This window comes from Xiphophorus hellerii, chromosome 23, assembly GCF_003331165.1.
Source record: "Xiphophorus hellerii strain 12219 chromosome 23, Xiphophorus_hellerii-4.1, whole genome shotgun sequence".
Taxonomy (NCBI): domain Eukaryota; kingdom Metazoa; phylum Chordata; class Actinopteri; order Cyprinodontiformes; family Poeciliidae; genus Xiphophorus; species Xiphophorus hellerii.
The window spans coordinates 16,117,743-16,129,611 of record NC_045694.1 but is presented as its reverse complement, the minus strand read 5'-3'; the positions used below and the strand labels follow the sequence as shown (position 1 = coordinate 16,129,611).

Genomic DNA, 11,869 nt, shown 5'->3' with positions numbered 1-11,869 from the left:
GCCTCGTGACTGCCATCTAGTGTTTATTAGGAGCGGTTTTCATATTGAACAGCATTAAGAATTTCAAAGTTAGAGAGAAAAAGGGAATGTATGCTTACTCTCACTATGATGAAGCTAAAAAAAAGCTCTATTGTTTGAAAAACTGAGAAATATTTTTACTTCAATAATTATGTTTTTATTTATGAATAGTAGCTTTTGTGGTACATAAACAGGGACACAAACACCCCGATAGTTACCATCTTATAAATGTTTATTCTTGGTACAGTAAGAATGAATCTGTGGGAACTGAACATCAGTAACTAATAGAAAAATACCTTCGCCGCACCAAGTTCATTTCACACACACACACTTATAGCCTGTAGCAAAACAATATACTGTGTTGTGAACATTTATTTAAAAAAGGAACAAAACTCTGAGTGCAAACATTAAGTTTGAAGTGCCATCTATACATAAAGACATACAGTGTGAGGTACAGTATACTGGCATATGTTTTGATAATATTCTCTACAAAAAATATCAGTGATTTTCTCATTTTTAAACTTTCTTTTTAAAGATCTAAGTAATTCCCTGTGTGCAAATGTTTATATTTTTATATATCCGGTAGTCTTGTTCACTCCAAAAAGTAAACAAGTCTTTGGAGTGAATAGTCATTGAAATATATTTGGCTTCATGTATAAAAATAAAGTAGTATGATCATCACATCTGATGTGTTTTCAGTCCACAGGTCTTTAATGTCCCTTTAGCTGGATGTTTAGCTTCAGAGTCCAGAGGCATCAGCGGAGCTCTTGAATGAAGCATAAGGTCCACACAGCATAAAGGATGCAGACATCACTCCAACATATCCATGAACAAAGTCAATAATGCATTTTTACCTTGACACACTTGGTTGGTTTTTAGAACACGTTTTGTTGGCAGTCACTGCTGACTTTCATGTTGTCACAACACCTTTTCTAAAAGGTTCTGCAGGTCTTACTCCAACATGAAAGGCGCAGGTTTTATTTTTATTTTTTACAGGAAATTACCTTTGATTGCAGTGGCAGAAAGCTCACAGAACTTCCTTTGACATCTTCATGTAACTGCTTTGAGGTTTAGCCTTTGGCCTCAGGTTGCCAAATGCTTACTGGCAGGTAAAAACAGTGTTGGATGTCTTTCCTCTGATGGGTTGGCTGGATTCTCCCAACAGTGCCGTTGTTCCAGCAGAGTTAACTTAACTAAGGTCGAGGGCTGGATGCTCCCGCAGAGGGCTGAAGCTGTAGATGGCTGTGAACTGAAGGGCAAACACACACGTGGAAACAGGACAAACAGGACAAAAGATGGTTAAAGTTGGTTTAAAACTTTAAAGTGACTGCTTTTACTCTTACAGAGAAAACAAACAAAAAATAATTACATCTACTCAGACAAGACTTACAGTATTTTTTAAAAATATCCACACCCATTTTAATAATTTTATTGGGATTTATGTGACAGATCAACAGAGTTCAGATCATCATGGAAACAGAAAGCGTCTTTTTTTATTCTTCACAGATAAAAGTCTGAAAAGTGTGGCCTGCATCAAGCTGCCACCACCATTGGGTCTTTTCCATCAATGCCTATTTGGCTCAGTTTGACCCAGAAGTGTGTGTGTTTTAACCTTGATGCGGCTTAACCCTAGCCAAGTACATATTACTGTTTAGCTGGTACCAGTAATGGAGGCTCATGTTTCTCTGTGGGACGGTGTGTTCACAGGGTGTTAAGTGTTAGTTTTCAGCTACACATTGCGTAGTAAATAAAATATGCAGAAACAAACTAGCTGTGCACTGAAAGCCTCTATAAAGAATTTGCTGCATTTCAACTGATACACAAAGATCGAAAACACATTTGAGATGGTTAACAAAACAAAATCACAAATCTAACCTGCTGTTCTGTCCCATTGAGAGGTTAGAATGAGGGTTACTATTCTTTGTTTGAGCTGAAATAAAGGGTGTAGACGCTGTCAGAGTGGAGTCCATTAGAGGCCAGAGTCTGAACACCAATGTGGACAGGTTCACTCAAGTTGATGTTCTCCAGAATACACTAAAATAAAAAAAATGCATACTATATATGAGTACTTGTTTTAGGTAAATAAAATTCAGCATGTTTCATCTGTAAAGTGTTAAGAGGGCTTGTACCTTGGTACACGCTGAGCTCAGGACAGATTTATGGAATTCCTTGTTGACAAACACCTGAGGGATGAAAATGAAATGCTGTATTTGTTCAAGAGACGTGGTAAACATCCCAAGGTTGAAAATGAAAAGAACATATGCAAATCTAAAGAGCATATTTTTTCTACCCACCCTGTAGCCATACACAAAAGTGTCATTGCTGCAGCCGAGCTCGTCAAGAGGAGGCCTCTCCCAGCCAATCAAAAGGCTGCTCTGTCCCACTGTTTTAATAACCTCAACAGAGCGAACCTCCGCTGGCGCTTCTAAAGAAAGTTCGACAAAATTTTAGCCATTTACACTCAGTTTTCTTTACTTTTTTCAGTATAGAAGGACGAGCCGTTTTCATATTTCAAATTCTAACCACAACAAACAAAACAACACAGTACATTCAGAGAGCGCTAATAGGCCCAAATGATACATTAAAACGTAATAATCGTATACAGCAGAGTGTAGTGCAGGCAGCGAAATGGGGAACACTAAACAAGAATGTGCACTGGAGTGTGCTGCAACGTTTTCATTAATTTAAAAGACAGGCACAGAGAAAAGGACATATTTGCAGGGAATCTAATATCACAAAAATAGGAGAAGAAAAACCAATATGGTGCCGTAATGTAGTGCACCATCTTTCTCAACACTATAATAGTTGCTCAGGTCCTCATTTTGAATTTTTGTGTCTCACCTTGAAACTTATGAGTAGCTGAAGTTGTGTAAGAGTATTCAAGATTTTTTATTGCTGGAAAGTAATAAAAAAAATAGCCTATTTGCACTTGAATGCATCATATGTGTTTATATCTGTCTCAAAAATCATGAAAATTTGAATCAAAACACAGCAAATGTAATATGAAAAAAGTTTCTGGAAGTGATAAATCAGAGAAGATTCAGCTTTTCAGACAGCACTCACTGACCATAATTTTTTTTCACAGAAAAAGAAAGTCCAGACATCTTGAGTTTTCACCTTACCTGGTCTGGGTCTTGAAGCATTTTCCAATGCAGCAGTGGAATGTGGAGCAGCCTTGTGGGATTTCTCAGGAGAGAAACGAGTAGACTGACTGCAGGATGTATTGAGTGGATCTGTTTGTGTAATGATAGATAAATCAAGCATGGGGTTGAATTTCTTTTCTATCTGCTTTGTGTGTGTGAATAACTTGGTGTCATCACTAGAGATGGAGCTGTCTTTTCTGTGAGTCGGAGACTTGAGAAAAGAATCAGGACATATTAAAAGTTCTTGTCTTTTAGATCCGTCTGCTTTAAGGTGGCAGGATGTGAACATGCTTGGACTTAATTTGGCATTAGTAGACCGAGATGTGACTGCATTAAAAAGTGTTGGTGATTTCTTAGAAGCGTCATAATTAGTAGCTACGTCTTGGGTGTGTTTAGTGTGGAAACAAAATTGTGAGACTGGCAGAGACTCAGTACATTTATCACTGAAAGGAAAATGTCTTGTTGGTTTGGGTGAGTTTAGGTCTGCAGGTGCTGAAGGTGAGAGATTTCTCTGAGGATGCTTTCCTCGTCCTCTGTTCTCTGGTGCCTTTAAAAGAAGACACCCAGAAACATGAACCATCTTAACATCTTACTTTAATTTGGGTTAAAATATCTTTTTGAATACTTAAAGGATTTCTTAAAAGTCCGTAATCCTGTTAAACATTTACGCCTCAGGTTACCTGAAAGCTGTCCATCAGTGTCTTCTGCAGTTCTTCTTGCAGGTTGAGAATCTTCTCAGGACTGCTGAGTCTCCTGCTGGGACTGACTCGTGTGCTTGAGGACTGCCGAAGGAGGACCATGCAAGTGTATGCCCACCTCGGATGTATCTGAGGAGTGCTTGTCTTTCACCTCCAAATCAAGGAAGTCGATTTTCTCTGGTCGGCTGGTTGCTTCGAGTGATGCGGTGACAGGAGAGAGCTGAGCAAGGGTTAATAAAGATTTACTGTTTGTTATTTATAAACGAGAACACAACTTACAAACAGAAAATACATACATTCTCATTACAGCCATGTAATGAGAATGTATGTATTTTCTGTATTTTTCATTACAGCCATGTAATGAGAATGTATGTATTTTCTGATCATACATTCTCATTACAGGCATGTAATGAGAATGTATGATCTGGTGCTTTAAATCTAGATGATCTGGTGCTTTAAATCTAGCAATGACTGGTTTTAACTGTTTAGGTGCAGTAAAACAAAATTTAAGTATAACTTGAGCATCCTACAAATTGAACAAAATGTATCAGAGCTATTTTCTGGTATCCTTCAAGTTAAACGTATAATATAGCTGCTTTTTTAGTGTTTGGATTAATCTTCGATTCTTTGAAACAAATATCTGTAATCAAAATTATCAATCCATTTTTTTCACTTTGTTTATTTAACCAGCTGCTGTGGAAAAACAAAACCATTGTTATAGCTTAGCTATATTATGCATCATTATTTGTAAACTACAGCGATGGGTTGCTTTACAACACATGTTTTAAAAGTGTTTATGTTTCCTCACCTGGGGGCTGTTTGTGGAGAAGATCTCCTTTAATGGGACGACAGGGGACACCGTAGTACTTGAAGGAGACACTGACCCAGGGGGGGTTTCCTTTAGTGTTTCTGCTGCTGCAGGTGGAACTTTCCAGCAGTTTGCCGAAGTCTCTCTGGCAAATATCAAAGAGTGTTTTTCACTCTCACCACACTGAACTCCAGATTCAGCTGAGACTTTATTTTGATGCGTAATCAAACAGTTTGATACAACTGGGCAGGTTGGATCAGGAAGGATTCCCTTGTTGCAGCCTTGAAATGCTGAAAAAAAATGTTGTGTAAAATCACTATAGTGCTCTCTGCGTTGAATTTTGCTTTCTGGTGAGAATGCAGCAGCGTAATCCTGCAAAGCAGCATCACTGAGCAGATGCTCGGCCTGCTGCGTCAGCCTGGGCTCCAGACTGCCGTCTCTGTGCATGGACTTCATCATCTCAGCTAACAAGATGTTTCTCTCCTGACACTTCACCACCAGGCAAGACAGCTTGGCCTATTATTGGAAAAAAAATGTTTGTAAGCAAAAATCATCCACAGGGAGCTGTTCAGCAGCAAAAGCAATTTAAAACAACAATTCAGGTGAAAATTTATTTTGTTTCCTCACCTTTAAGGGAGCTACATCCAGATCAGTTTGGCTTTTTCTTTTAAGAAGTGCATCATACTGCAAATAAAATCACACACATTTAATACTCAAAAAATAAAATGAAGGCAGAACATCAGAAAAGTTGCTGACTGGTTACCCACCTTGGCTCTGATGTCATTGTAGCGTGCTCTGAGGGAGACGAGCGCAGCGGTCTGATCGTCCCTCCTGCCCCGTCCTCGTTTCAGAGCGATGTACTCTGAGTTTAGCTCCTCCAGAGCCACGGTCTGTGGAAGGTTACACACATATTTCACATCAAGTACAAATTAATGAGGCTACTTTAAACAGCAGAAGAACAATGATGCTGATTAAATGGGAAATGTCACCATCACCTTGTTATACGTCTGTAAAACATCCATTTATCAGCCTTAAGTCATTGCCGCATGGTTGTTACTTAAATGAATGTCCTCGATGGTTAATACCGAGTCATAAAGAAAAATAAACAAGCCGTGCCTTAGCTTTGAGCTGAGCAGAAAGGATGTGATGGTGCTCGTCTGTTTGTGCCTTCAGAGACGAAGCATCAGTCTTCTCTCTGAGCAGGACCATCAGTTTATCCTGCAGCTCCTTCACCTGCACGAGCCACAGCCACTAGTCAGACCCAACGCATATATGCTTCGTTTACAAAGAACGAGCAGAAACTGTCTAACAACAACAAAAAGCTGCCAAACTACATGGAAATCTGACTTTTATCTCCACAAAACAGTTAGGTTTGAATCTTGTGATGCCGTAGCCTTTGAAAACAGGAACAAAGGTTTCTAGTAGAAAAAGAGTTATTTGTTTTATATACAATAGCAGAAATATAACCTTTGAAATAAAGATAGAAGAGTCTGCAAAAGCACAAGATAAGAGAGATAAATAAGTGGCTTGTAGAGATATTTTACCAGGTTCAGTGATATTACAGGGGGGGTGTTCAGTTAATTGGATCATTGTATGCCTGGTGTAATGAATTGGTGGCTTCTTTTAAAAAATACCATAAACTGATTAATTTTGGGCATCAAAGAGAATTTTTGATCAAAGCAGGTGTTAGGGTTTTAGTCTTCTTAGAAGTCTAAGAAAAGTAAGAGAAGCACAGAGAAGGTTTCTTTTTTTTTGTCGTTGAGTTTAACTTTTAGACGAAGTAGAAAAAGCATCATGAATTCTTTGAAATACATCAAGTCCAGTAAAAACTCTTAGCTCAGGAAACATTCTTGGAAAATCTGAATACCTAAGAAGATTTCTGGATTTTACTAAATAGCAGCAAAGCAACTACGCAATGTTAACCACAAAACTATGCATAAAACATCCAGAATAGGATTAACTATATGAAGATGAACAAGAGTTTTTTTTTTAAATAATTGTATAAAAAGTTTCATAATTGAGGGTATATGTAATTAGGAGTTATTTCCTTGTCATTTGGGACAGTCACCAAAAAGCTGGTGTTTTCTACGTGAGGTTTTATCAGTGATTCTTAATGTAGAACCCCATTTACACAAAAGATGTGAAATAATTTTATTAACATCACAGCAACATATTAATGAACGGAGGTTAAGATATATTTAATGAAGTACCTGCAGTGTAAGGGTCTCATTTTCCTTCATGATGTCTTCCCTCTGACTGGCTGATTCTGTCAGTCTCATGATCTGATCAGCTGACTTTTTTTCTACTGTTTCACACCTGGCTTCTGACTGGGACAGCTCAGTATGCAGCTTCCTTATCTTCATTTACAAGAAAGACCATAAAGATCATGTACGTACAAGTGTTATATATTCATAGTTGCTTGTACTCACCTCTGCGTGATTCTTTCCCACTTCTTCTCTTGACTTCTTTAATTCATCTCCCAAAGCTTCAATCTCCCTCATCAGGTCACTAACATTCTGTCATTCATAAAAAAAATCATATTGAGTTAAACATGGTATGGTGTATTGCAGCACTATTAGGATATAAACTTAAAACATAAGACTTGAATTTAATCAATATGTCAATGAAATTACTTTAAGTACCTTCATAGACTTTCCTCTGTTGTTACTGGTCTCACATCCTGGAGCATCATCTCCTTTCTCTGTCCTCTTTGTCATATAATCATTTCTTAGATTTAATTCATGATTGGTCTTCTCAGCTTGCATTTGAAGGTTGCACCTGTCCTCTTGTAAACTCAGGATTATTTGCTTTATGTTTCTTTGCTCGTCCTTTAAACAGATGACTGATTGCTCGACTTTTTCCTTTTCTTCTTTCAAACTGCTGACAGACGTTATTAGCTGGTCACGCTCCTCTTTTAAAGTGCGAGTTAGTTCCTTCTGGTCTCTCTGTTCTGTGAGACTTTTAAGGGACTCTGTTATTTTGTCTCGCTGTTCATTTAAATGAAGAACAGTTTGGCTTAGCTGCTCGCTTTCTGTCTGTAAACTCTGCAGGGACTTCATGATCCGATCCCTCTCTTCTTCACCACTCAAAATAGATTCTTTTATCACATCTTTATCTCTTTGAAGAGCAGACAACAACAGATTTAGTTCCTCTTTCTCTTCTTTAAGGCCACTGTTGGACCTCGTGTACTGATCTTTTTCATCCTTCAGACTGCAGACAACCCTGCTCAGCTTCTCTTTCTCTTGTTTAAGTCCATGTAGAGACTGAAAGATGCAATCTTTCTGCTCCTTCAGCGCCCATACTGAGCGAGTTAGCTGCTGTTTTTCTTCCGTTTGTCTTTGGAGTGACAGAGCGACTTCTTTCTGCTCTTCTCGTAGAGAACTGATGTTGGCTGTCAGCTCTTTTTGTTCTGTTTTGAGGCTCTGGATTGAGTTGCTGAGCTGGGCTACTTCATCTGTCAAAGAACTAACATGCAGGCTGTTCTGAGAGTGGTTTTGTAATGAGTCACGCTGAATGTTTTGCTGACAGCCAGACAAGGAGGCTGTGGTCAAACTGACAGTTTCTTGACTGAAACTCAACTGTGTTTCTTTATCTTCTTTAAGCATATTTTCTACTAGACTGTCCACACATTCTTTTTGTTTTTTCTGTTGGAGGCATCCCGGTATTTCAGTGTGGTGTTCATTTTGCCCCAGAGATCTGCAGTGCTGGTTACCCTGTGGTTTCTCTTTGCTCTCTTCAAATTTTTGCCGAAGCTCCATAATGGTATTCAGATCATCCTCAGTCTTCCTGGTGAGTTCTGAGATCAAACTGACTTGTTCTTGGTTCTCCTGCTCCAACCTGACAACATCCTCCTCCAGCCGACAAATACACTCCCTGAGGTGTGTTTGCTCCGTTTTCATCTCCTCTTCTCTGAGTTCAATGTGAGCCTGCAGCTCTTGGATCCTTTCTGCCAACGCCCGGTTTTCCTGATTCAGGGCTAGGATGAGCTCACTTTGTGCAAGGTCAAGAACTGCATCATCTCCAGCAGAATTTAATGGAAGAGGATGATCTACATCACAGGTGGCAGGTGTGATGATCTATAAAGCATAACAATAAAAAGATACAATGTAAATACAAATATAATGGAAGTGACAATTTGTCTTGAAAACATTTTAGAAAAAAAAAACATGAAATACCATTTCTTCTGATGACAACTGAGCTTTTGCACTCTGTTGTTTTTCAGTCTCTCTCCTGAGTTGTAGCTTTATTTCAGCATTCTCCTGAGTCATCGCCTGCAGCTCTGCTTTTATGTGCTCAAGTTCATCCTCCAGGTGGTCACGTTCTTCTTTAAGAGCTTTCGAATTGTCACCAAACCCCAAGCTGTGTAAAGCTGCACTCAGGGCATCGGATTCTGCACTGGGAACTTCCTCCACATTTCCCAGTTTAGGTTCAGTTATGAACTCAGTGGAAAAGAAAAGGGACTGGAAACCTGGGGTGGGTTTGGAACCAATTTGGGGAAAATCATTGGGAGGATTTAGTTTTGTGGTTCTCGTAGATGGTGGGAAATGATCATTTGGGTTGTTTCGTGTGTGCTCTGCTGCGCCCTGATGGTCAATGCGTTGAACTGCAGACAGATGTGACACAGGAACTGCATGTGACTGCGCCTACAAATTATAAAAAGTAACAAATGTTAAATGAATGCTAACACTTAGGATACTCTTTAAATGATTTATGCATGCACAACACTTCTGAGCCAGTTACCAACTGCAAAATATTGACCAATGTATATTCATAAAATACTGTAATGTATAAAATTCAGTCAATGTAATATCTATGTATAAGTCACAAGAGATGTTCCATTTAACAGGCCATTTTTACCCTGAATGACTCCAACACTAAAAAACTTTTTATTCCTCCGCCCCCATACAACAAGTGAGGAAAAACCTACAATTAACCTCTATAAATACATTAAATAAGAGAAAGTAGTCTTATGGATAGTTTAGAACAGATGCTTTGATGCATACAAAAATATAATCTTGTATATAATCTTGCAGTCGATAAATTTTTTCCTGTTTTCAGAATTATCTGAAGCACATTTCTTGTAAGATTTTTTTTTTTAGGAAAAAATATGACAATAAAATATATGTGGTCAACACTAATGTGATTTTTTTTCAAGTGAACCAGTTGAATAGGTTTTGCTAGATGATTTTCTAAGTTTAGATCAGAAACATACTGATTTACAACCTTCTGAAACATGCACAGTTAAGCAAAACTAACCTGTTTTATCTCTAAATATATACTTTGGCTTAATTAGATTTTTTTTTTTTTTTTACATTTATAGAATGAGCAGCTAGTTATTTTAATGAGACAGAGCATTATTTTCTATAGGAAGACTGCAGCTGTCCATCACCAGGTAGCTCATTGACTTGTGGAAAGTTTTATGCTCTCCTGTCACTCATTTTAACCTAAAAAGCTCACTAATATTTGGGGTTCCTCGGTACATTACATTAGAGGTCGTGCTCATTTGAAGCAGTTTTTAGATTATTATGAGCACTTTTTTGTCTCTTACCGTCTACATTTTCTCAGTTTGATTATAAACAAAATTTTGATCTCAACAAAATAATCACATGAAGTGTGATGAAAAAGTTAGTTCCTGCTTACGCACCTCTCCTACTAGGCTTCCTGTTGAAGATTGTCCAAGTGCCCTTCCCAGTGACAGAGGGCTGACTGGTGTATCCGGACAGCAGCGTGGCAAGTTCACTACAGGAATGGTACACGTTGCCTCAGGTTTTAGAGATGACAGCGGAGGTGTGGAATTACCTGCATCCCTGAGAATCTCCTGGAGACTCTGGTTCTCCTTTCTCAGGTCTTCCCCCTCCTCCATCATGGAGTTCTCTGCCTGTCTTAATTGATGCAGCTCTGCCTTCATCTCCTCCACTGTGCAGCCCAGGAAGTGTCTGTTCTCCTGGGCCTCCTGCAGTTCCTCCAACAGTTTCCTCCGCTCAGTCATCCCTTCCTCTTCTCTCTCCAGCAGTACCTTGAGATCCTCCTGCAGGCTGATAATGAAGCTTTGCAGTCTGGCCTCTTTTGAAGTATGTTTTGTTTCCTTGTCTTGTCCTCCCTCTATGACTGAGTCTGTCTTACTCTCATCAACCTTTGTCCTTTCTTTACTCAACGGTCCCACATTTGGCTGCCACTGTTTCTTCCTCTCTTCCTTGTTTTCCTCCTCTCCTTCCCCCTCTCCTCTCATAGATGGTAACTTGTCTAGTTCATTCATGAGTTTTACAGTCCCAGCTGTAATTCTGACAGCTGTGATTGTTGCCATTCCTGTAGCACAGCTAACAGTCACATCCAGTAACTGCTTTTCTAAACTGTAGATGCGATTCTGCAGACTCTGCTCTCTGTCTCGGGCCAGGTTGAGCTTCTGCTGGAGCTTGATTTTAAAGCTCTCAAAATACTGGGCCTGACGACTCATCTCCTCGTCTTTGGCCTTCAGCTGCCTCTGGCAGCGATGCAGCCTCTCCCTCCAAACATGCTCCTCTCGCTCCTTTTCTTGACTCTGATTAGGAACAGAGAGAGTAAGAACAAAATATCAAAGTAAAGTTCATCTTCACATATTTAGTGAAAGATTAACTTTTTGCAAGTTGCGGCTTTCAGACGTTACTTTGCGATTCATCACAAGCAAATGTTATTACATTTTTCATGTTTGTAATCTGTTTTCACTGAAATGCTCAGCAATTGTTTATACTCAAAATATTTTTGTAATATGCATATGCTCATGATAGCATTCTTTCCATTGCCATGTTTTTAAAAATGTTTGTGTAAATTGTTTCAAAAATATTTTAGTACTAATTGGATCTAGACTCCATGTGCATTTATAGGTGCAACATGGCAACATAAATCCCTATATGATGACATGAACTTGCAGTATCTGTGCTGATAACATTACCCTGACACAGTTTCACTCTGAACAGCCGCAAAACAAAGAACATTTGAAGACTGAACAGCTCACATGAATGTCCAATGTGTTTTCATTTCTCTGCATTTAATGTTGGAGAATTTCAGATTTACCTAAGATACACCAGCTCTAATGGAACATCTATCATAAAAACACATTGCTCAAAAAGAAAGAAAAGAAAAAAAAAATCAATCAAAAGACAGTGTTCTGGTTCTCTTCCCCTGATCTGGACCTGGTTGCTGAGCTCATGGACAGTGCAAGTTGT

At 38.9% G+C, this 11,869-nt stretch overlaps 1 protein-coding gene across 4 annotated transcripts in view; it reads right to left on the bottom strand.

The window, feature by feature from the left end:
* Positions 1–229: 229 nt before the first annotated feature.
* jakmip1 (janus kinase and microtubule interacting protein 1) overlaps positions 230–11,869 on the bottom strand; it is a 40,417-nt gene continuing 28,777 nt past the window's right edge. For 2 of the 4 annotated variants that reach the window (XM_032554845.1, XM_032554846.1), the window contains 15 exons: positions 10,312–11,205; positions 8,843–9,310; positions 7,310–8,743; positions 7,097–7,183; positions 6,878–7,024; positions 5,784–5,900; positions 5,435–5,557; positions 5,295–5,351; positions 4,668–5,183; positions 3,842–4,079; positions 3,141–3,708; positions 2,313–2,443; positions 2,148–2,201; positions 1,894–2,052; positions 230–1,267 (listed from right to left, as the gene is read on the bottom strand). In XM_032554845.1, coding sequence (XP_032410736.1) covers positions 3,897–4,079; positions 4,668–5,183; positions 5,295–5,351; positions 5,435–5,557; positions 5,784–5,900; positions 6,878–7,024; positions 7,097–7,183; positions 7,310–8,743; positions 8,843–9,310; positions 10,312–11,205 — 4,026 coding nt within the window. In that variant the 3' untranslated portion in view covers positions 230–1,267; positions 1,894–2,052; positions 2,148–2,201; ... (1 more) ...; positions 3,141–3,708; positions 3,842–3,896. Of the gene's footprint in view, positions 1,268–1,893; positions 2,053–2,147; positions 2,202–2,312; positions 2,444–3,140; positions 3,709–3,841; positions 4,080–4,667; positions 5,184–5,294; positions 5,352–5,434; positions 5,558–5,662; positions 5,901–6,877; positions 7,025–7,096; positions 7,184–7,309; positions 8,744–8,842; positions 9,311–10,311; positions 11,206–11,869 lie in introns of those variants that run through there. The other 2 variants (XM_032554847.1, XM_032554848.1) reach the window with 2 other exon arrangements.